The sequence below is a fragment of the Ursus maritimus genome, unplaced genomic scaffold (genome assembly GCF_017311325.1).
Source record: "Ursus maritimus isolate PB19 unplaced genomic scaffold, ASM1731132v1 scaffold_3, whole genome shotgun sequence".
NCBI classification, from domain to species: Eukaryota; Metazoa; Chordata; class Mammalia; order Carnivora; family Ursidae; genus Ursus; species Ursus maritimus.
Genome location: NW_024425563.1, coordinates 83,797,798 through 83,820,763, shown reverse-complemented (window position 1 = coordinate 83,820,763; position 22,966 = coordinate 83,797,798). Strand labels below are relative to the sequence as shown.

General features: G+C 40.4%; 1 protein-coding gene and 1 non-coding gene across 3 annotated transcripts in view; both read left to right on the top strand.

The window, feature by feature from the left end:
• Positions 1-22,966, top strand: part of RELN (reelin) — a 475,458-nt gene that overhangs the window by 410,626 nt on the left and 41,866 nt on the right. For both annotated transcript variants that reach the window (XM_040644349.1, XM_040644350.1), the window contains exons 44-48: positions 649-907; positions 1,750-1,999; positions 5,474-5,642; positions 19,987-20,127; positions 21,391-21,568. In XM_040644349.1, coding sequence (XP_040500283.1) covers positions 649-907; positions 1,750-1,999; positions 5,474-5,642; positions 19,987-20,127; positions 21,391-21,568 — 997 coding nt within the window. The remainder of the gene's footprint in view (positions 1-648; positions 908-1,749; positions 2,000-5,473; positions 5,643-19,986; positions 20,128-21,390; positions 21,569-22,966) is intronic.
• TRNAK-UUU lies at positions 5,786-5,858 on the top strand. Its single transcript has one exon. It is a non-coding gene; the product is annotated as a tRNA-Lys (tRNA).

Sequence of the window (22,966 nt, the reverse complement as noted above, 5' to 3'; positions counted from 1 at the left end):
AGAAGCTGGCACAGCCCACCCTCACCACCACCCCACACTCATGCTTCCCTGCCCCTGGCACAAAAGATGGAAAAGAAGCCCAGGCTTGACATACCTCTTCCAAAAGATGCCTGGCCTTTCACAAAGAGGTGCTACAACTGCTGCATTTAAATGTGTCTCCCCAAACCAGTAACAGGAGATCTGAAAAACACCTGGTAAAACCATAGGATGGGTGATTTTGCCAATTAATGGCATAAACTACATTCATAACATTTTTCCAGTTTCAGATACTAAGGACAAATTCATCTTAAATAGATAACGATACACACTCGCACACTTGGAGAGACTTTGGAGCCCTTCCGTCTTCTTATAGGATGGCCAGAGGGTACGGCGAATGCTCAGTTCCCTCAGACTCACTTGTGTGGAGGGCCATAAAATATGTATACGGGTACAGAATTGCCTTTTTTTCAGACTTCACATTTTATTAACTCCCTTACGTCAAAAAGGAAAATCGGACTTTGAAATGATTGCTCTGGACGTTCATTAAATCATCATATTCATTAAAGCCATGCATTCCCCCCGCCATGACCCTGTGGGCTTGTCTTTTGTGAATAGTGTGAATTTCTCACTGAAGTAAAAAAAGTCTACAATAGATCTTACTCGTGTCAGATTTGTGCAGTTCTTCATGAGACTGGGATGTGGTAAAGGTGTTCCTGACCCCAGGAGCCAACCTGTGCTTCTTCAGTATTCGCTCAATGGCGGCCTGTCATGGAGTCTCCTTCAAGAGTTCCTTTTCAGCAACTCCAGCAACGTGGGCAGGTACATCGCCCTGGAGATACCCTTGAAAGCCCGTTCTGCTTCTACTCGCCTCCGCTGGTGGCAACCGTCTGAAAATGGGCACTTCTACAGTCCCTGGGTTATCGACCAGGTCAGTGCATTCAAGATTAACTATTATAATTGTTGGCACTCGAGCTGCAGGTGGCCTGGATTGCATTCAGTTCAGCCTCCTCGTTCAGTCGAGGAAGCCCCGGACCCACAATTGAATGACTTGCCCATGGGCACACGGCTAGATTAGATATGCCATATAGCTTCGAGCCTGAGCCTATAAAAACAAACAACACAACAGAAGGCCCAGGTCCTGCACATAGAGAAATCTGCCATATGGATAGAGGGACTTTATCAAGCGTGATACGAGGTTATAATTCTCTGAAAAGGAAAATGTGCAAATTAGCATTGGTACCACATGCAGTCGTTTCCAAATCCTCTTTCCTAGCCTTTGAAGAAGAAATAAATAAATCTTCCTAACATCCTTATGGACAGTTCTAAAGGATCTTCATACATAATAAAATGCATATCAAATAGAACTCAAAGAACCTGTTAACAAACAGTTAGAATCCAGGCAAAGAATTGGAACTGAAATGCCTTAGGATACGACTGTCCTTAAATAGAAATTTCGCATGGAAAATAATCACATGTAAGCCAAATTTTGCTTTCCCAGCTTGGGTGCGTGTAGTTTCCAAAGGCATAGTTTGGCCCATGAAGGTTGTGAATGGTTTTGTCAATCTGTCGATTTGTTTTCTGTCGCTTCTTGCCAGCTGGGCAAGCAGACCACATAAACAAAAGCGTTCTGAAAGGCCCCTGACAGGATGCTTGCCGTGTGACGCCAGTGTTGAGCAGTCTGACAGATAAACACAAATAAACAAGAAGACCGAACTCTCTCCTATCTTGAAACCATATTGAAAATTTGTTTTCTTAAAAAATACCTTTCAGATTCTTATCGGAGGAAATATTTCTGGTAATACGGTCTTGGAGGATGATTTCACAACTCTGGATAGTAGGAAATGGCTGCTCCACCCAGGAGGCACCAAGATGCCTGTGTGCGGCTCTTCTGGTGACGCCCTGGTCTTCATTGAAAAGGCCAGCACCCGCTATGTGGTCACCACAGACATTGCTGTGAATGAGGATTCATTCCTACAGATCGATTTTGCTGCCTCCTGCTCGGTCACAGACTCCTGTTATGGTAAATATTCCATTTCCATGTAGAGGGACAGACGTGTGTAGAGGGGCATCGGTGGCACCTCTGACAGTCTATAAGCAAAACAGAAGTGCACGTGAGTCCAACCATAATCGCATTCTTGAAAATGTTGTGTATGCATTAAGTTTTAGAAGTCTATTTTTTAAAGCATCAGAATGTGAGCTTATTTTTAAGTATAGGTACTTGAAGACTTCTTTACATATAAGTAATAACGCCTAATTTATCTCTTTTTGAAAATCCTTATTTCTCTTTTACTATAAGATTTGCAGAATTAGGGATTCTCATCACATAGAGAATGCCAGAATCAGCAATAGGATTGACCCACGAATTTGTGTATACATGGGTTTTAATTCATAGGGCTTCGGATTAGTTCAGCTACTGTCTTCTTTCCATCGCCCCAGGAATCATGAAATTTTGTTGTTCCCATTTTGCCTCATACTTTTTGCTATTCTGGGTCATAGCATATTCTAGGCCACCCTCATTGTGACCAGTTGCATCCTCTAGATTGTGCACAGACACACACATACTTACATATACCTTGCACACATGCGTGCGCATGTATGCACGTGCACGCACGCACACACACATACACACACACACATCTATCTTAGGAGATATAAAGACTGACATCACTGAACACTTGGAACACCCCTATCATTCTTCCTGTAAGAGAACCAGACAAGAATGTTCACAAGGACTTTGTTCTGTTTTAGATTCCAGGGGGCAACATCTGACGAATTTGATTACTTCCAAGGTCTTGCAAAGTCCAGATACTTCATATTTTCTTTAGTTTGAACTTAAGGGACATATCTTAGGGGGAATCCCAGAAGTGCTCCTTCTACCTCAGATTCAATCAGTCAACACTAAACTCGTCAACAGGGGTGGAACTTGGGAAAGTATAAGGTACACATCTGTCTTTAATAGGTCTAGTTGAGGGATTACTTCAAAAAGTTAGAGTCCAATAAATGACTAAATCAAGTGCTCTATGGATTAGTATTGATGCAAAATGTAATGAAAGCTTAAAGGAGAATGAGATGACCAATGGATGGCCAATCCAAGGGTCTGGGGAAGATTTCCCAAAGAAGCTTAGCCTCAAGTGGGCATTGATGATTAGAATGGATTTGAAAGGTGAATAGAGAAGAAAGGACATCCCAAGCGAGGCTAACAGCATAAGCAAAGAAGCAGAGGTGGGGGTGTTCCTAGTCCATAGGGAAAACCATGAGCAGACCAGCCTGAACAGGCAATATTTGCGTCTAGTGGAGGAGAGAAGAGTGCTGATTTTGAAAATAAAAAAGGACGTTAGGGTCCTACATACCTATTTCCTCAGTAGCATAGGAAGTCAATGAGAACCCAAGGAGGTAAGTTATGACCCAGGAGGCCTGCAGCAGCACCAGGACTGACACTCTGCCCTCATAAGCCCAGTCCTGTGTACTTTCTACTGTGGGCTGGTGCAACCTCTTGAAAAAGGTTGAACTGAAGGATAAAATCAAAGAGGAGAGTGGATAAGCAGAGTTGGCAGCTAAGGAAGAAGAGCCTTAAATAAGGCACATACAAGAATCTGTGCTTGACAAGGACATGAATAAAGGAGCACAAGGGCAGAGGAGTGACGTGGTCTGTTTTAGGGAGATTAGCATAGGAGCTGATGAAGGTGGGTAGGGAAGAATCCCAATAAAGAAGCTTCAGTGGTCATCTCTGTAGGAGGTGATGAAGTCCTCACTGTGTGGCATGAAGAAAAATGGGATGGATAAAATTGATATGAGACAATGCAAGCACAAAGGAAAGAAGCAGAAAAATCTCAAAACCAGGTGCCAGTTTGAACATAGAGAGTAAAGAAGAGAGAAGAGTAAAATTTCTAAAATAATTTCTAAATTTTGAACCCAGAAAACCAGTGCAAAAGTATCACCATTGACAGAATTGGGTACTTAAGAAGAGATGTTTATTTATGATAGAAAATGCTGAGTTTTTCTTTAGTTCGGGTGGAAGTAGCTTTAAGAGGAGATGCCCTTGAGGGAGGAGGATTTACAAGATAGAAAGCAGGAACTTTGTCTAAACTGTGCGTCACAATATGCCAACATCCGGTGCAATGCCAGGCTGAGTAAACATTTATTGAATGAAGGAAATTAATTGGAGACATAAAATTGGCAGATCTGGGCACAGAGATAATAGTTGAAGCCCAAGGAGTATACACAGAGAATAGAAGCCCAGAAATGGAGTTTGGAAGAATGCCCATAGCTGGGCTAGTTAGCACAGGAGTCAGAGGGAAAGTAAGACAGGAGATTCAGAATAATGGCCTCCAAAAGAAAAGAAAGCTTCAAGAACCAGGGAATAATCAATAATGTCCAACGCTGTAGGAAGGACAAGAACAATGAAGACAGAACTGGACCACTGTATTTCACTAGGAAGGGTTGCTAGGAACCGTGCTGCAGTGAGTGGTCCCACGCTGGCTGAACATGACGATCACCTGGGAAGCTGGACAGCGCCCGACATCTTGGCTGTGCCCCAGGGGAGTGAAATCACAATCCCTGGGGGGGGGGGAACCCTGGCATTCGTGGTTTCTAAAGGTACCCAGGTGATTTCAGTGTGCAGCCAAGATTGAGAATCACGACCTCAGAGAAAGCAATTTCAATAGGGAGGTAGGGGCTCGAGCAGATTTTATAAAGACTTAAGCAGGAAATAAAGAGGAATACAAAACATAGGTTAGAAGTTGGATTTTTCAGAACAGAAAGAAAGAAATAGCTTTTCCTAGACCCACAGCCTGACTGCATGCTTTGGTACAAATTGCATGGCCTTCTATACCTCGATGATTACCCTGTATATTCCATAACACAGCAGAACAGGATATGTGAGCAAAAGAGATCTTGCCATTTCTGAGAAGTTTTACCAATAGCAGGGACAAAATTGGCATTGTTGGTCAGGATCCCTGTGGAATGGTCAAGTTTTGAGAAAGTTGCTTAATTTTTTAAAACTATTTAAGAAGTAATCATTATAATATATGGTCACTATGTTTGTATTTGCATGCTAACCATGAAATAAATAAACATGGTATGGTTATTATAGTATATACATATGTAGTTTGTGTAATTTCCTAATATACTGTAACTATTAGATTAAACAATAAATATATATCTATCATTACTATTGCTTTAACTGCACCTGAACAATGGTTTTGTTATGATTGTTCTGAGAGTTTCTCAGTATACAGAGTGGCTCAGGAAAATTTACTTTATGTTTCACTTGATCCTAGCCTCTTAAAAGAAAAACTATTTTAATCTGGAAAGTGAAAAATAATAACCGGTATTGTGCAGACGGAAAAATCAAGACACATTTCGAAATAGGAAACATAAATACGGAGGAACAATCAAATTGACATTTGAATTAAAACATAAGAAAACATAAGTAATTATGGTTCCTGGGTCTACATACATGTATTTCTATTCAGAATAATGTTTCCTGTTCCAGCTATTGAATTGGAATACTCGGTAGATCTTGGATTATCGTGGCATCCATTGGTAAGGGACTGTCTACCTACCAATGTTGAATGCAGTCGTTACCACCTGCAGCGGATCCTGGTGTCCGACACTTTCAACAAATGGACCAGAATCACTCTGCCTCTCCCTCCTTATACCAGGTATGGATGCTTCTGCATGTAGCGAACCCCAATTTGATATTATTTGGCATGTCGGATTTTAGGACAAGTTTAAATGAGATACATGCGATTGTGTTACTTGTTGATGGTATCGCCAGGCATGAATTAGTAAGCAAAACAAAGGCACCTGGCTGGCTCAGTTGGTAGAGCATGTGACTTTTGATCTCAGGGCTGTGAGTTTGAGCCCCACATTAGGCATAGAGTTTACTTTAAAAAATAAACAAAATAGGGGGTGCCTCCCTGGCTCAATCAGTGAAGCATGAGACTCTGGATCTTAACATCATGAGGTCAAGCCCCACATTGAGCATAGAGCTTACTTTAAAAAAAAAAAAATCAGGGCACCCAGCTGGCTTGGTTGGAAGAACAAGCAACTCTTGATCTCAGGGTCATGAGTTTGAGCCCCAGGTTAGGTGTAGAGATAACTTAAATAAATAAATAAATAAATAATTTAAAACTTTATTTTCTTAAAAAAAGGGGGGGGGTAGAAACCAATTTTTATGGTGACGTTGTTCTGTGTTTTCCCAAAAGCCAGGCCTATACTGACTTTCATTTAACTAATATTTTGAAGAAATGGCATACGCAAGAAAACAGTAGCTGAATCAGTGAGAATCTCCGACTTGATTCACTTAAATTTAAAACAGGCACGTTGGGGGGCGCCTGGGTGGCACAGCGGTTAAGCGTCTGCCTTCGGCTCAGGGCGTGATCCCGGCATTATGGGATCGAGCCCCACATCAGGCTCCTCTGCTATGAGCCTGCTTCTTCCTCTCCCACTCCCCCTGCTTGTGTTCCCTCTCTCGCTGGCTGTCTCTATCTCTGTCGAATAAATAAAATCTTTAAAAAAAATAAAAAATAAAAAAAAAATAAAACAGGCACGTTGGATACAGAATAGATTTAAATGGAGTCTACTTTCTGTTCAGTCAGACTACTGTAGATATAGCAGTGAGTGGTGTCATATCAAATAAATATAACAGGTAAGTACGTATTAAAATTATTGTCTGCTTTTGAAATTTTATTTTCAACAGTATCTTGAGAATTATCACCTGGAGCATTCTTTTTATATGAAAAACAGTGATGAATGCATCATGCATTGTGCCTATAAGAAATGATGATGGCTTCATAAAATTGCCTGGTAAATGCTTTATTTGAGTAAAACAGAGAATAATTCACTTTGCCTAATGGATAGTGTTAACAACCCTCTCTTTTCACTATCTACATAGGTGCTAATCATAGGGAAGCTTTAAAATCTTGATTGGAGTTCCCGTTCCCCTCCAAAAAACAAAATGGTAATCAGTTGTTGCCATTAAGAGAGAAGCAAAGTGACCAGTGCTACCATGTGGAACAGGAGTTATAGTTTGGGCTCTTTATTGTTCTCTTGCCTCCCCACAAATGAAGAATGAATAAATCTTCCTAGCAAATGATCATAAAATTCAACTATTCATCTAGGACATAACTTGTCTTCAGATTATCATAAATGGGCTGGTTTCAGTTACTAACAGCCTGGGGCCCCTCTGCAATTGCTGGCTCAGAGGTACAGGACTATATTAACTGTCAGCAGAGTTGCCAAGTTTAAATGAGATACGTGAGATTTTGTTGCTCGTTAAAGGTATTGCCATGCATGAATTATTAAGGCGATCTTAATAAGTAAAATAGAAAAAACACTCCATTAAGGCGGTAGTCTTCTAAGGCTTTATGAAGTCTGTGAATTATTACCCAGCTACTTGGTAGCATTTTGCAAATAAACGACATTCTAAGATTTATTCCAGCTAGTCATTATACCCGTGAGTCTTCTACTCAAGAAAGGTAATTATTCTTCATCTTTTAATCTATCTTTTAATTGTCTTTTGCACATACCCATAAGAATTTTGACCCTTTCGAATGACATTTGAAAAACCTGATGAGCATCCATTTCTTCTTGTTATCATATTGAAAATCTGCAGTTTGTTTATTGTACTACCCTCAAAGGCCATGTTATGCAGTGGTCTTAAAGGTGATCCTGCCTTATAGTAGGCCCTCTGGATAATTCAGAAAGAGATGCATGTGGATGGAGGCCAAGCCAGACCCACCTTTTACTGTGCCCTGCCATATGCCAGAGATCATTAGAACAATGTGCCAGGCTCAGAGCACTTTGTCTCAAACACAAGTTAGCATATCGATACTATATCTGCCCTTAATAGCCAGTTACTTTTTCTTTTTTTTTTTTTTAAGATTTTATTTATTTATTCAACAGGATAGAGACAGCCAGCGAGAGAGGGAACACAAGCAGGGGGAGTGGGAAAGGAAGAAGCAGGCTCATGGAGGAGGAGCCTGATGTGGGGCTCGATCCCATAACACCGGGATCACGCCCTGAACCGAAGGCAGACGCTTAACCGCTGTGCCACCCAGGCGCCCCCGCCAGTTACTTTTTCAATATGGCACTTCTTTGTTTTGAGTTGAACTTATAGCCTCAACATCTGCAAAGTATTGAGACATCTTTGTGTACGTTGTCCACTAGGACAGAATTGAGAATTTCAGTTTGAAGCTCTTCACTATAAACAGACATGATGCTGAGGGCTTAAAGCCATGTGCTAACTAGGGGTGAGGAGTGACTGTGACAATGTGTATGAGATAAAGGATGGGTAGGAGTTAAGGGGGCGTAGGAGGGGGAGTAGTGTTCCAGGCAAGGAAAACAACCTATGGTAGGAGGTAGCAGGCATATCTGAGATACTGAAAGAATGGATCCGACCTATAGAGAAAGTGGAGTGAGATGGAGTCAGACCGTGAAGAGTATTGTAGGTCGTACTGAAGATTTGGGGATATGTCGGGACGCCTGGGTGGCTTAGTCAGTTAAGTGTCTGACTTCGGCTCAGGTCATGATCTCAGGGTGCTGGGATCGAGCCCCACATCGTCATGCTCTCTGCTATCTGCTCTCTCTGCATTCTCTGTTCAGCGGGAGTCTGCTTCTCCCTATCCCTCTGTGCTCTCTTCCTCTCCCTCTGTGCTCTCTCTCTCAAATAAATAAAATCTTAAAAAAAAATGTTTAAAATAATATTTGGGGATATGTCATATAAGTGCTTAAAAATCTGCTAAAGTGCTTGGGAATAGGGGGACACAGTCAGATTTGCATCAGAAAAGCTTATTCTAATTGGAAAACAAATTGGGGAGGATAACAGTAGCTGGAAGGAGACTCTTGAAGAGGCAGTGAGTACTGGTAGCTTAGACTAAGGTGCTGGAGACATGAAGGGAAGTAGAGAAATTCAAGAGAAATGGAAACAATTCAAGAGTTTGATGGTGAAACGGACACGGGAAGGTGAGGGTAGGGGCAATGGTGAAGATGACTCTGGTTTCTGAGTTGAAGAACTGAATGGATGCCCATGCATTTCACGGGCAGGGAGCACTGAGACTGAACACAAGAGAATCACACTCTGCTCCAGACATTTCTGTGTTGGAACCTAAAGAAACTGAGGTAGATAGGATCATAGTCTCTATTACTCCCATATTTACTGCTTCAGTTAGATCTTACTGGAAATTAAAAAACGAATGGAAAGCATTGTGGTTTAGTGGAGAATTCCAGCTTTTCAGCCCCGTGAGCTTTTAAGCAAGTCATTCCATGTCCCAAAGCTGCAGGGTCCTCATGTGAAAAATGAAGAGATTTTTTCCCATGTTAAAAATTGAATAAATGTGCATGGAAGAGCTTGGAACATTGTGAACATTTATAAAATGTAAATCATCTTTACAGTTATGAGTTAACAACATAATCACACTTGTGATTATCAGACTTCATCTTCAGTCAGACTAAGAAGTCTTACTAAGCTTACTTAACAAGAGCAAGCCCACAGTAATGGTCAGACACTGTCTCAAGTTCCTGCCCTGGAGGAGGTTACCAACTTAAAAATAAAATGTGCCATGTGTAAGTGAGCACTTTAATGAGGAAAGGGCTAGAAATGCCTTAGGTACTGGGAGACAGTGTTAAATGCCAGAGTTAGAGAGGGTTTCGTGGAAAAGATGGGCCCTGGCCTCAAAGGATGGCTAGGAATTAGGTGGGTAAAAAGAAGAACCTTCTAAATTAGGGAAACAATGTGAACAGGACACATGGGCCTGGCAAGAGCCCAGGAGTTGCTGATGAAGGCAGAGAGCTCATATCTGGAAGCTATGGAAAGTTGTTCGTTCATGGAGTTGGCTTAATTTATCATAAGCACTGAAGCAAGGCAGAGGAGTTTAGACTTGTTGGAAAAATGAACTGTGGTGGGTTTTGAAACTGAGAATATTCTTCCAAGAAAAACAACCGGGAAACAGGGAGGCTCAAGTAAGAGAAAGTGGCAAAGGTGTTGTGATAATGACTTACATGAAGTAACAAGTTAGGCTACAGCTAACAAGGAGGGGATGAGACGGATATTACAGGACATTTCAAGGAAAGAATTGATAAAACTCACTGGCTTCTTCTCCACTGCACACATCAAGAAATGACTCTAAAGTTTGAAGCCCGAGAGAGTAGTTAGAAAGCTACAGTTGACTCCAGGAGGGACAGTGTGACAACCTTAACCAAATGACGCCGAATTCAATGTGATGACTGGAAATACAAATGAAGACATCCACTTGACAGAGTTGTGAAGGTCAGAGCCCAGGGAAAGATGATCAACCTTGGAGGCAAGAGCGTAGAGGTGATAGGCAGTGCCATAAAACTGTCAGCTCTCCACGGGAGAGTATTTAAAGAGAAAAGAAAGGATCCTTACATTTAATAGCAGAATGAATGGAAATGGTTATTAAAGAAACCGTGAAGATCCAATTGGGGAGGTAGGGGAAGAATCAGAAAAGCACGGTATCCATAAGCAAGTGAGAATACAGTGTCAAGCAGGAAGAAGTCACCATCAGTGACATACGCTGCTGAGACTAATGAAGAAAGAAGTTTCACAATAAATTTGCTAGATTTTTCAATAAGGAGATAGTCAGTGACCTTCAAAAGAACAGTTTCAGTAAGATACTGGAAATAAATACAGCTTGTCTGGCCCCCGAGCCCATGGGCTTAACCGCTACATTAGTCCTACATTTTTATTGCTTGCCTAAGAGATATGGTCCTAGAAGAACTAGGAAGGGAGAAAGCAGGAGATCTTGAAAGAGGCTGAAAAAAAAAATACAAAGATGCCAAAATCCATTTCATAGCCCCTCATCTGAATCTGCCTCCTCCTGTTCGCTAACCCCAGATCTAAAAATAACATGTGGCTCAAGTAGCATCAGTTCTTGAAATGTCACCTGAGAACCAGGGTGAGTCAACAGAAGGGCAGGTAACTCAAATCCACTGAGAAAGGGGGAATGAAGGGGGTGCTGCCACTGGAAGGCTCAGGTGTGACTTGGCTATTTTAAGTCACAGTTTGAAGATGATCCATTCCCTCCTACCAGCCCTAATGACCTGGCTGATACCACTGTCTTTAAAGATTAACTACAACGCTTTGGAAGCCAGGTGGTTTCAGCCACAGCATGGACACTACTTCACGTTTGCAGGAAGTTTACAGGACAAGTGATACGCACAAGAAAGGGCAAAAAGATTGTGGAAGGATTGAAAGAACGGGATGGGGTTGGGTTTACCGTTTTTCAGGTAAACAGACTTAGGGAGGGAGGATATTCTTCTGTGATAATCCCAACTATAACACCAAAGAGAAGATCTTATGCTAAGAAAACCAAATAACTATGTATAGTATTTATTGGGTTTGTCGTGGAGAAATATTCACAGGAATTACAAGTTCATTTTTTAAAGAAGAGATTCTTCAAACTTGCCTTGGTACTATTTATCTCCATTGTTACTTCCAATTTTCCAGTATCTTTTAAAAGACTTTTTGCAAGCATTCATATTACTGAACATCTTGTTAAACATTTTCAATCAGGTCAAGGAAGCCTTAGACTTCTCTTCCATATCCATTTTCTCATGCATCATTTTGATACTTTGAACATCATTGCTATTACTTTACCAAATTCATGTTGGTCTTTCAGGACAACAGAACATAAAACAGTTTTGTCTGGTATAGACCATGGTATTATGGATTTTCACATACTGAATATATCAATATTTTCACATTACGTTAAGACAAAACATAGTTCCATTTCCACTACAATGAAGAATAAAACTACTTACAGAAATTCTGCATTCCAGCTAAGCGTTCTCAGTTGTCAACCTTGTTGCCCAAGTTTTATTAGAGAATTTGAGATTTGGGGGTGCTTTGTACATATTGCTATGTATGGATGCTTAAGATTGCTTTAACAAATATAAGTCATTCTCCATTGAGAAGGCATTTTATAAATTATAGGAAATTCCTTTTATTTGAAGGATGGTCCAATGTATTTGATGTTCTTGGTAGGTCTACTCAGGACACTGTAGTTTTTTATTATCATTACTAATTATAATTATCAGCAAAAATAATAAACCCTTATTTACCAAAACAAGGATAACCATTTTCTTTTCTTTGTAATCCTCGAATCAAAATTTTACTCTGAGTTTGAAGGGACCACAGATTATTTTTGGCTCACATTTATTTATTTAAAATCTAAACATACAAAATTTAAGAAAATAGCAAATGATATTTCAATATAATCATCATGCAGCTTCAACTATTATTGATTTATGACCAGCCTTGTATCTTCAATAGCACCACTCACTCTGGACCCCCTATTTTGAAGCAATTCCCAGACACGTCATTTCAAGTGTAAATATTTTAGTATGTATCTCTAAAAGAGGACTTTAAAAAACATAACTATGATACCATTATCCCACCTAAAAATTAACAATTTCTTATTCAGTATATTCTTATTCAATATTTACTTAGTATTCAGTATTCAAATGTCCCTGTTTGTCTCATAAAACATTTTATTCTTTTTTTCAAATTAGGATACAAATCAATATAACTGGTTGACATCTCTCTTAAGTTTTCTTTAACCTTGAGGTCTCCCTGTTATCCTTTTCAGATGAAGACTAAGACACAGAGAAGTTATATGATTTTCCCCGTAGACACACAGTCAGTGGCTGAAGCAGGATTGTACCAAAGCTCTCCATTTGTTCTCTATCAAAGAAGGAAGAAAGGCCATGTGGGGTGGCTTGTTTAAATTCTTCTATTGCTAACTCTGTAACGTGCTTTCCACCCTAGATCCAGAGAGGTATCGTGAAGGATCTAGGTCACTTTATAAAGATACCTTACCTTTATCACATTTGTTTGGGGTCATAACCTGTTGTCCAAACACTTTCTCCTCTCAGACCCCAGTGTTTTGTAAGAAATTTAAAAGAAAGGAAAATTAAATGACAGTATATATTCTTTCATGGGCAGGTTAATGTTACCTAAAAAATCCCAAAATGTTACAGTCGTTCAGTGTCCTACAAATCCCTAGTGTTAATTATAATCATTGAGGGAATTTTCTACCAAAAGGTCTGGGATGCCTAAATTAAGTACCCCCAGCTAGCTGTGAAATCCGTGGTTTTCGAGGCTTTACCTGCCATTCAAGACAACCAGGTTTCTCAGTAACACATCAGCTCCAGCAGGAGATAATAGTTCTGGAGCCAGTTCTACACTAAGAAGCCATGGAGGCACCCTCCTTGACTGGCAGTCCTTAGACCTATGAAATGAGTCAGTTGTACAGAGAAGTTTCTAAGAGTCATCTTCTCATTTCCACCTCAAAACTCAACTTCCTTCTTTTGTTCATACTTCAGTGTCTTCTTCATGAGGATCTCCCCCGGAGGAGGGATCCCCTGGCCGATGGCCCGTCCCTGTAGAGCCCCTAGCCATAAGTAATTCATTCACACTCCTGGTACCAAAGTTCAGGCCTCCTCTCTAGTGCCCACTTTTTCCTCTAGCTCTTCTCTGTAGGTCATGGGCTGTGACCCATGAGTCCACTCTGTTCAGCTGTGCTCATCTATGCTTCCTCCCAGGTATACACCTACCAGTGGGATTGCTGGGTCATAGGGTGACTCTTTGTTAAACATTTTGAGAAACAAGCAACCTGTTCTGCCCAGCAGCCACACTAGTTTGCATACCCACCGGCAGTGTATGAAGGTTCAGATTGCTCCGCGTCCTGGTCAACACTTGTTATTGCTGTCTTTTTTTTTTTTTTTTTAAAGATTTTATTTATTTATTTGACAGAGATAGAGACAGCCAGCGAGAGAGGGAACACAAGCAGGGGGAGTGGGAGAGGAAGAAGCAAGCTCATAGCAGAAGAGCCTGATGTGGGGCTCGATCCCATAACGCCGGGATCACGCCCTGAGCTGAAGGCAGACGCTTAACCGCTGTGCCACCCAGGCGCCCCTTGCTGTCTTTTTTTTATTACAACCACTAGTGGGTAGGAAGTTGTATCTCATTTTGGTTTTGATTCGCATTTCTCTAATGACTAATGATGTTGAACACGCACTTATCAGCCGTTATCTCCCCTGGAGATATTCTCTACTTTTGTCTGACGCAGAAAAATAGGCTCATAGAGGAAATTTTTTTCCAGTAGAAAGGCAGAACCTTGGCTGCCAAGGGAAATATAGGACACATTTTGAAATGGGGCATTGCAGAGCCTCTAACTAGACACAGAGGGCCAAGGGCTTCAGCTATGACGTTAACTTGCCAAGTCAGGATAAATAGATTTGGGTGTACACACAGCAACAACACATACAATCCATAGCTAAACAACTGCTCATATTTAGGGGTCATGGTAGGGATAGGATGATTTTGTGCAGGCTGAGGTAGTTTTGAAGGGTTTACTCATTGAGAGTACATTATAGTAATGAACCAAGAGATTCTTGCCTTCTCTCAGTTTCATGAGTGAATCACTGTGACTTAGGGCACCTAGCTTCAACTTCTTCATTGGGAGTAAGAGAGTTGGCTATATTTACTAGTCCTAAATATTTTATGTATTTCTGAGAGTAAAGGAAGCATCAAGGAAGAACGAAAATGTTTTTTTAAAGTTCTGTATGGTTCCTATCAAAGGGCTTTTTCTCCTGGTGATGACGATGACAATAAGGACTTCATAGGTAGACAGAGCAGTCCTGGAAAAAAGAGTAGCTACAAAGACTCAGAAATGTGTATAGAAACCTATTAAAAGGTGTGGAGGCAGTGTGGGGAAAGGTTCCCTGGGAGAGCAGAGATGGAAGGAACACTATTGAGGGTAACATTTTTTAACTTCATAGCAATGGACATTCAATTATTAAACAACACTTATGGAGCACTTACTATGTGCACTTGATGGAGAGGAAATGATATAAATTCAGAAAAGAAGCAAAGGGAGACATTTCAAGGATATGGAAAAGGAGAAATATGCTCTGGGGCCATTTTCCCCCCAACTCCAAGAAGCAGCAGCTGGTGGTGGCTGTCATTATAAGGAAGCTTCAGGATAAATGATGACACCTGCCAAGGGACTTCACCAAGACACTCTCTGGTCTTGGTAAACACAAGCTAATTAATTTTCACAACACCCTTGTGAGGTGGGAAGTAGCATTTTCGTAGTTTTACAGATGGGGAAGTGTCAGCACGTAAACATAAATGATTTGGCCCCTTTATACAGAAAAGTTGTGACAGGGCTAGGTATAAAAAGTCCTAGAAATTCAACTTCCAGACCTTCATTTTGCAACTTATATTTCAATTCATCCCCTTAGTGAAAGTGTTTCCTTTTCTTATTAGATAATATTGGATAGTGTATTTACCCCTGTTTTGGGGGTACATAATTAGTAAGTGCAGTTATTCCCAAGAATATAAAATCATCGCATTTGAGACAGGGCCCTAGAAATCCTCTAAGTTAATCCCCTCATTATTTATGTTAAATTATGCACCACGGACATAGGACTGACTAGTGCCAGAGTACAGATTAGCGTCCTTAAATATCTGTACTCTTAGTGGCCAACTCTGGTTTTAGTACATTCTGCACATGGTCTCCCACTGTTTCCTTTTCTGTGGAATGCCACAGAGTTGTACAAACTGAACATGTCATGGTTGGAAGTCCCCATAAAAGCTATCAACCCCAACAATGCGTCTGGCTCTTAAATCTTCTCTACAGTCTCTCTGTTAAATGGCTGCCCAGACTGTGATTCAACACAACCAACGTTCAGAAAGCCACCCCCTGCTAGGCAGCTCATGCCACCTCTCAACTGCTGGGAGTTCTACTCCCCCTTTGACAGCCATCAAATCATTGCGCCCTCCAGCGCTGACCCCCGGTCCCTGCCCACCCACCCTAAAGTCATCTCTTATTTGATTCTAACTGGCCATCTTTATTGCTGTCAACTTACTGTTCTTTCAGTAAATGTTTACAAAGTCCTATATGTAGGTGTCACCAACAATAAAATGATAAAGAAGGAGAATAATCCAACAGAGGAAACTATACATAAATAAGCCCTCTGAATAAAAGGTGATAAAGGCTTTGATGGAGCATGATAAAACATTAGGGGAACAAAGATTACTTGCCTATCCTTTATAAGCACTGGAGATACGAAGCAGTATTCCCTGAAGGAATGCCCTTCAGAAGTTTATAGTCAGAAAAAATAAGAACATAAGTGTTGACTTGTTATTAGAATCCAAGTAACCATGTGCTATGGAGATATGATATTCCACTATGTTATTTATAAAATGTTGCTGCATGTAAACAGGCATAACTGCTAATAGGTTTCATCCTTAAGAAGTAACTGAGCAGGGGTGCTTTGGTGGCTCAGTTGGTTAAGCGTCCGACTCTTGATTTTGACTCAGGTCATGATCTCAGGGTCATGAGATTGAGCCCTGGGTCGTCTACATGCTCAGTGAGCAAAGTCTGCTTGTCCCTCTCCCTCCCCCTCTGTCCTTCTCTTCCTCCTACCTTCCATCCTGCTCAGGCCTGAGTGCTCTCTCTCTCAAATAAATAAATAAATCTTAAAAAAAAAAAAAAAAGAATTAACTGAACAGCACAACCACTGACTTGCACAAACCCAGGGGAGCATCTTCTCCCTGCTTACTGTGAGAATGGTGGCCCCTGGATACCAACTCCCTGCACCTTTTTTTTTTTTAAGATTTTAATTTTTTTGAAAGAGAGATTGCAGGCAATCAGGAGTCAGACGCCCAACTGACTGAGCCACCCAGGTGTCCCTTAACTGCCTGTACCTATATAAGCACCTACTAAGTGCTAGGCACTGTGCAGTGAGGGTCTAATGTTGAAAAAAAAAAGGGAATTAACGCTGTTCTCTTGTAACTTATTCTTCTGAGGAGCAGTCAGACATTAAAGAATTACATATGCAAATAAATATATAACTACAGTTGTGATACATACTATAAAAGGAAAAGAAGAGTTTGCTCTGGAATAAACATGATTTTTTTAAAGGGACCCAAAAGAAAATTTCTCTGAGGACCTAAGACTGCCTCCGAGACCTGAGGCACACATAAGGGGTAACCAGGCAGAGAGAGGAAGAAAACACAGGCAGAAGATGGGAAAGNNNGTTGTGACATGTCATGACATAAGTATGTGAACCCATAAAACAGGGGTGCCAGGCTGGCTCAGTTGATGGAGTGTGAGACTCTTGATCTCAGGGCCGTGAGTTTGAGCCTCAGGCTGGGTGTGGAGATGACTTTAAAAAATAAAATCTTTTAAAAAATGAAACCGTAAAACAAAACTTGCTTTGGCTAATTATTTCATCTACGGGTTTCTGAATGTTCATGATCACTTGAGCCTTGGGCACTGCTTGGATTTACTGCCATCTAGTGTCTCTGAAAACATAAGTTTATTTGTGTTTCTGAACAAGACACTTCCTAAAACTGTGCAAATGAGCAAATAAATTTCTGCTCCTGAAATGGGAGAATCTCTGTTTTGATTTTATTTATATTGCATTCGAATTAATATAAAATAAGCCTAGACTTATTACCCTCTCTCTTTTCTCCATCCAATTACCTAGGGTTTTATTGATCCCTCTCAGTTACACTCTTACTCTCTTCTTCAGACTTTCATTGTGAGAATTCCTCACGAATGCTATGTGAGGTAGACCAGTATGCCCACTGTGCAAAAGTGTCTCATCTTCAGGAGCACATAGGAGTTGAAAATGAGCCCATATCTTTGTTCCCCTAATGTTTTATCATGCTCCATCAAAGCCTTTATCACCTTTTATTCATACTTTCTGAGTCAAATGCAGAGGGGTTGGGGCAGCTCCCACACAGGCATCTTTCCCTAATTTACAAATATAACTTAGCAGCAGCCCTGGTGTCACTCCAGAATGGTGCCCCCACAAAATTGAGGGCTCGATGTTCACTAGGCTACTGGTCAGGATAGTTTGAGTTTCTGTTCTGGTCTGTTTTTACAAGGCTCAGAAAGATCATCCCAAATATATTCTCAAGCTGTTGCAGTTCAGTTTGATCTGGTGTTTGTTAGTCAAAGTTTTGCATAGCCAATTGCAATAGTGAATGCTTTTCTCAGAACATGAGTTAGGGATGTACCCGCATTTTTTTATTTTTTTATTTTAATGTTTTTTTTATTATATTATGTTAGTCACCATACAGTACATCCCTGGTTTCTGATGTAAAGTTCGATGATTCATTAGTTGCGTATAACACCCAGTGCACCATGCAGTATGTGCCCTCCTTACTACCCATCACCAGTTTCCGATGTAAGGCTCGATGATTCATTAGTTGTGTATAACACCCAGTGCACCATGCAATACGTGCCCTCCTTACTACCCATCCCCAGCTTATCCCATTCCCCCACCCTCCTCCCCTCTGAAGTCCTCAGTTTGTTTCTCATAGTCCATAGTCTCTCATGTTTCATTCCCCCTTCTGATTACCCCCCTTTCTTTATCCCTTTCTTCCCCTACTGATCATTCTAGTTCTTATGTTCCATAGATGAGAGAAATCATATGATAGTTGTCTTTCTCTGCTTGACTTATTTCACTTAGCATTATCTCCTCCAGTGCTGTCCATGTTGTAGCAAATGTTGAGAACTCGTTCTTTCTGATAGCTGAGTAATATTCCATTGTATATATGGACCACAACTTCTTAATCCAGTCATCTGTTGAAGGGCATCTCGGCTCCTTCCACGATTTAGCTATTGTGGACATTGCTGCTATGAACATTGGGGTGCATATGGCCCTTCTCTTCACTACGTCTGTATCTTTGGGGTAAATACCCAGTAGTGCAATGGCTGGATCATAGGGTAGCTCAATTTTTAACTTTTTAAGGGACCTCCACACTGTTTTCCAGAATGGCTGTACCAACTTTCATTCCCACCAACAATGTAGGAGGGATCCCCTTTCTCCACATCCTCTCCAACAATTGTTGTTTCTTGCCTTGTCTATTTTTGCCATTCTAACTGGCGTAAGGTGGTATCTCAGTGTGGTTTTGATTTGAATTTCCTTGATGGCTAATGATTTTGAACATTTTTTCATGTGTCTGTTAGCCATTTGTATGTCTTCATTGGAAAAGTGTCTGTTCATATCTTCTGCCCATTTTTTGATTTGTTTATTTGTTTCTCGTGTATTGAGTTTGAGAAGTTCTTTGTAGATCTTGGATACCAGTCCTTTATCTGTAGTGTCATTTGCAAATATCTTCTCCCATTCCGTGGGCTGCCTCTTAGTTTTTCTGACTGTTTCCTTGGATGTGCAGAAACTTTTAATCTTGATGAAGTCCCATAAATTCATTTTATCTTTTGTTTCTCTTGCCTTTGGGGATGTGTCATGAAAAAGGTTGCTTTGGCCGATGTCGTAGAGGTTGCTGCCTATGTTCTCCTCTAGGATTTTGATGGATTCCTGTCTCACATCGAGGTCTTTCATCCATTTGGAGTTTATCTTTGTGTATGGTGTGAGAGAGTGGTCAAGTTTCATTCTTTTGCATGTAGCTGTCCAATTTTCCCAGCACCATTTATTGAAGAGACTGTCTTTTTCCCACCGGATGTTTTTTCCTGCTTTATCAAAGATTAGTTGCCCAAAGAGCCGAGGGTCCATTTCTGGGTTCTCTATTCTGTTCCATTGGTCTATGTGTCTGTTTTTGTGCCAGTACCATGCTGTCTTTGTGATCACAGCTTTGTAGTACAGCTCGAAATCTGGCATTGTGATGCCCCCAGCTTTGTTTTTCCTTTTCAACAGTTCCTTGGCGATTTGGGGCCTTTTCTGGTTCCATACAAATTTAAGGACTATTTGTTCCAGCTATTTGAAAAATGTCCTCGGTATTTTGATCGGGATAGCATTGAAAGTGTAGATTGCTCTGGGTAGCATGGACATTTTAACTATGTTAATTCTTCCAATCCATGAGCATGAAATGTTTTTCCATCTTTTTGTGTCTTCCTCAATTGTACCCGCATTTTTGTTACAGCCTTCCACGCGCTTGTTCACATATACCAGAACACATTTTCTTTTCCACTGCATCCTTCATTATAATTCTCTTGTTCTTCAAAGGTCCCAAGCCACTCGTTTCCGTTGGCATCAACCAGCTCCTTTCGACAAGCAGCAGACATGGGCCATAGATAATGTCTACATCGGGGACGGCTGTATAGATATGTGTGGTGGCCACGGAAGGTGCATCCAGGGAAGCTGTATGTAAGTACATTGTTTCTTCTTCCTTCCATAGGAAGATCCTGACTCACATTCTAGCCAGGAGATTTTTCCAAAACTGGATTTGTAATCACTCCAAAGCTGCCATCGGTTGTACATTTCTCTTGGAATCTGATATTGAGCTAACTGAGGAGTTTATGGATATTGTATCTTCCTTCTTGCTTAGAAGTTAGAAACTGAACAATAGCCATCTTGTCAAGAGAAAGGTGAATTATCATCAACTGTATTTTATTTCCTTCTGTGCTCATGAGATACACCTGAGCCCAGAAAAGGACATTAGAAGAGGTTCAGGAATTTAGTATATTCTGACCAAAAGTAATATGTCATAAGTATTTTTCTCACTTAGGCCTGAATATATGTAATAGATAATGTGTTACTTGTGGTTGAATTGGTATTCCCGTGTGGTTTGCATAAGAAAGTTTTTAAATGCCTATTCAACTTACCATCAACAGAAAGGCCTAGTATTTTACTTAGAGAGCCTTAGCATCTTTGGAAGGATCTAAATAAAGTGTCCGTGTGTGTGCATGTGCGTGTGCATGTGCGTGTGTGTGTGTGTGTGTGTGTCTTGTGTTCTACAGGCCTTTGTACTTTATTTTCAAAGATTTTGCAGTTTGATAGGATAGTATGAATGAAGATGTTGATAGGGAATTCATACCCCCTTCTCTGCTAATCTCCGAACACCTGGGAGGTCTTTTCTTTGGTTAGTGATTCTAGCCCATATCCAGAATGACCTCTGAAACCCCAGAGCCGCCAGTCCTACATTCACATTTCCTCCCACATCGAACAGGGAGGTCCGTCCTTCAGTCAGAGATGGCAGATGCTACCCGAAGTACCCACTGCCCTTTGGAACATGGCATCTTGGATTCCTAATTGACCCAAAACCTCTTTGAAAAGACCAATTTCCTAAGTTATTAGGACCTACCAATTCAGTTTGGTAGCCACAATTTCTTATCAGCTTTCTAGAGCTGTGTCATGTAGAGACAGGGCTCTAGTAAATTCTTTGAAGTTGCTTCTTTCCCTGTAAGCCCAAGTCACTACCTTAGGAATGCCTAGGGGCACTTAATTCACAGATTATTTCTAACCTAAAGCACTGTTAAGAAAAGCAGATGAATTCTGGAAAGCTCTGTGAAGATAAGTAAGCTTTCATCATCCTGGACTAGGAATAGCAGCTGTCTTCACTAATTTGAGAACACGATTGTGGAGGTTTTGTTTAATGTTGACTTTTTCCTTTCTTTTCTCCATACCCAGCTGTGACGAGCAGTGGGGTGGCCTATACTGTGATGAGCCCGAGATCTCCCTTCCAACCCAACTCAAAGACAACTTCAATAGAGCTCCATCCAGCCAGAACTGGTTGACTGTGAACGGAGGGAAACTAAGTACTGTGTGTGGTGCTGTGGCTTCGGGAATGGCTCTCCATTTCAGCGGGGTGAGTATTTGGCTACTGGTTATTCATTTCTGCATCCTCTGAGTTTCCCCCAAAAGAGTTGAGTCTCTTTTAAAGTTTAATTGACAAATCAAGATACAGAATTAGACACTCTAAATGCACAACCCTGATGTGAAACTTGCAACTTCATACAAATCAGAAAATACTAATTATTTCCATCATTTTCCCATCACAAATCAGTTGAGACCACTTAATTATGCAAGGTAGTATCAGCACAAGGCATATGTAAGTACACATTTAAAAAGGACTTAAATGAATTTTCATCCAGGAGAGTGCTTGCCCAATGTGCTAGCGTCTTGCATCTGGATGATGCTCTAATTGAAAACTCTTGAGCTTGCAACAAATTTGGGATTTAAGGAGCCAAAAATCAGGAAAATGAGCTTCAGTGTTTCCTGAATTTATTAACAACACTTAATTCTCTCTCCAAATTATCAAAGAAAGAATAATTGTCAGTAATGACTAGATATTTTTATTTATAGCAAATTATTTTGTGAATGACAGCAGCAATGTTAGAAAATTTTTTTGATGGGGCACCTGGGCGGCTCAGTAGGATAAGCGTCTGCCTTCAGCTTAGGTCATGATCTCAGGGTCCTGAGATCCAGCCCTGCATCAGGCTCTCTGCTCAGTGGGGAGTCTGCTTCTCCCTCTCTCTCTGTGCTCTCTCTTTCTCTCTCTCTCTCTCTCTCTCTCATAAATATATAAAATCTTTACAAAAAATTTCTTTGAGAAATTTTATGGTCATTCTGATTACTGCCAAAGACGACATGTTTAGAAATAGAATTTTTTCAATACCATAACTAAATACCCTTCTTAAGCAATTTAATTTTTAAAAAATTACAACTTCATTGTCAGGTCTTTATTTCCCTACCATTCCCTATCTTAGAATTTGCATTTGTGCCAATAAAGTGTATTATTTCTATTCAGTGTTTTAGCCAACAGTAATACAGGATTTCTATAATCCTCAATGCTAAGAATGCAGTGTTTACAATACTCTTCCTAGTGTAGATAGAACTGAAAAGGCCTAGTTTTCCGGATATGTTCTGTCTATCTGTCTATCTACACTAATAAATTAGTATAGATGACACTAAAATCAGCTATAAACATTTAAATAAAAATCATTACTATTATCTCTAATTAATAATTAAATTGTATGAAATTCTTAGATGTAGTCATTTTTAAATTTCATATTAAAATAGTTATCTCAACATGTTCTTTTATTAATAGCTATTACCTTTTAAAAAATCTAAAAATGCCTATGAATAACCGGAAACAGTTTAATAAAACAGAACAGTTACTTTAATTTCAGCTCTCCTATTGCTTATAAGAAAACAAAAGAAAATCTCCTTAGAATACATCGTCCTTTGTAAGTAATTTCTAATA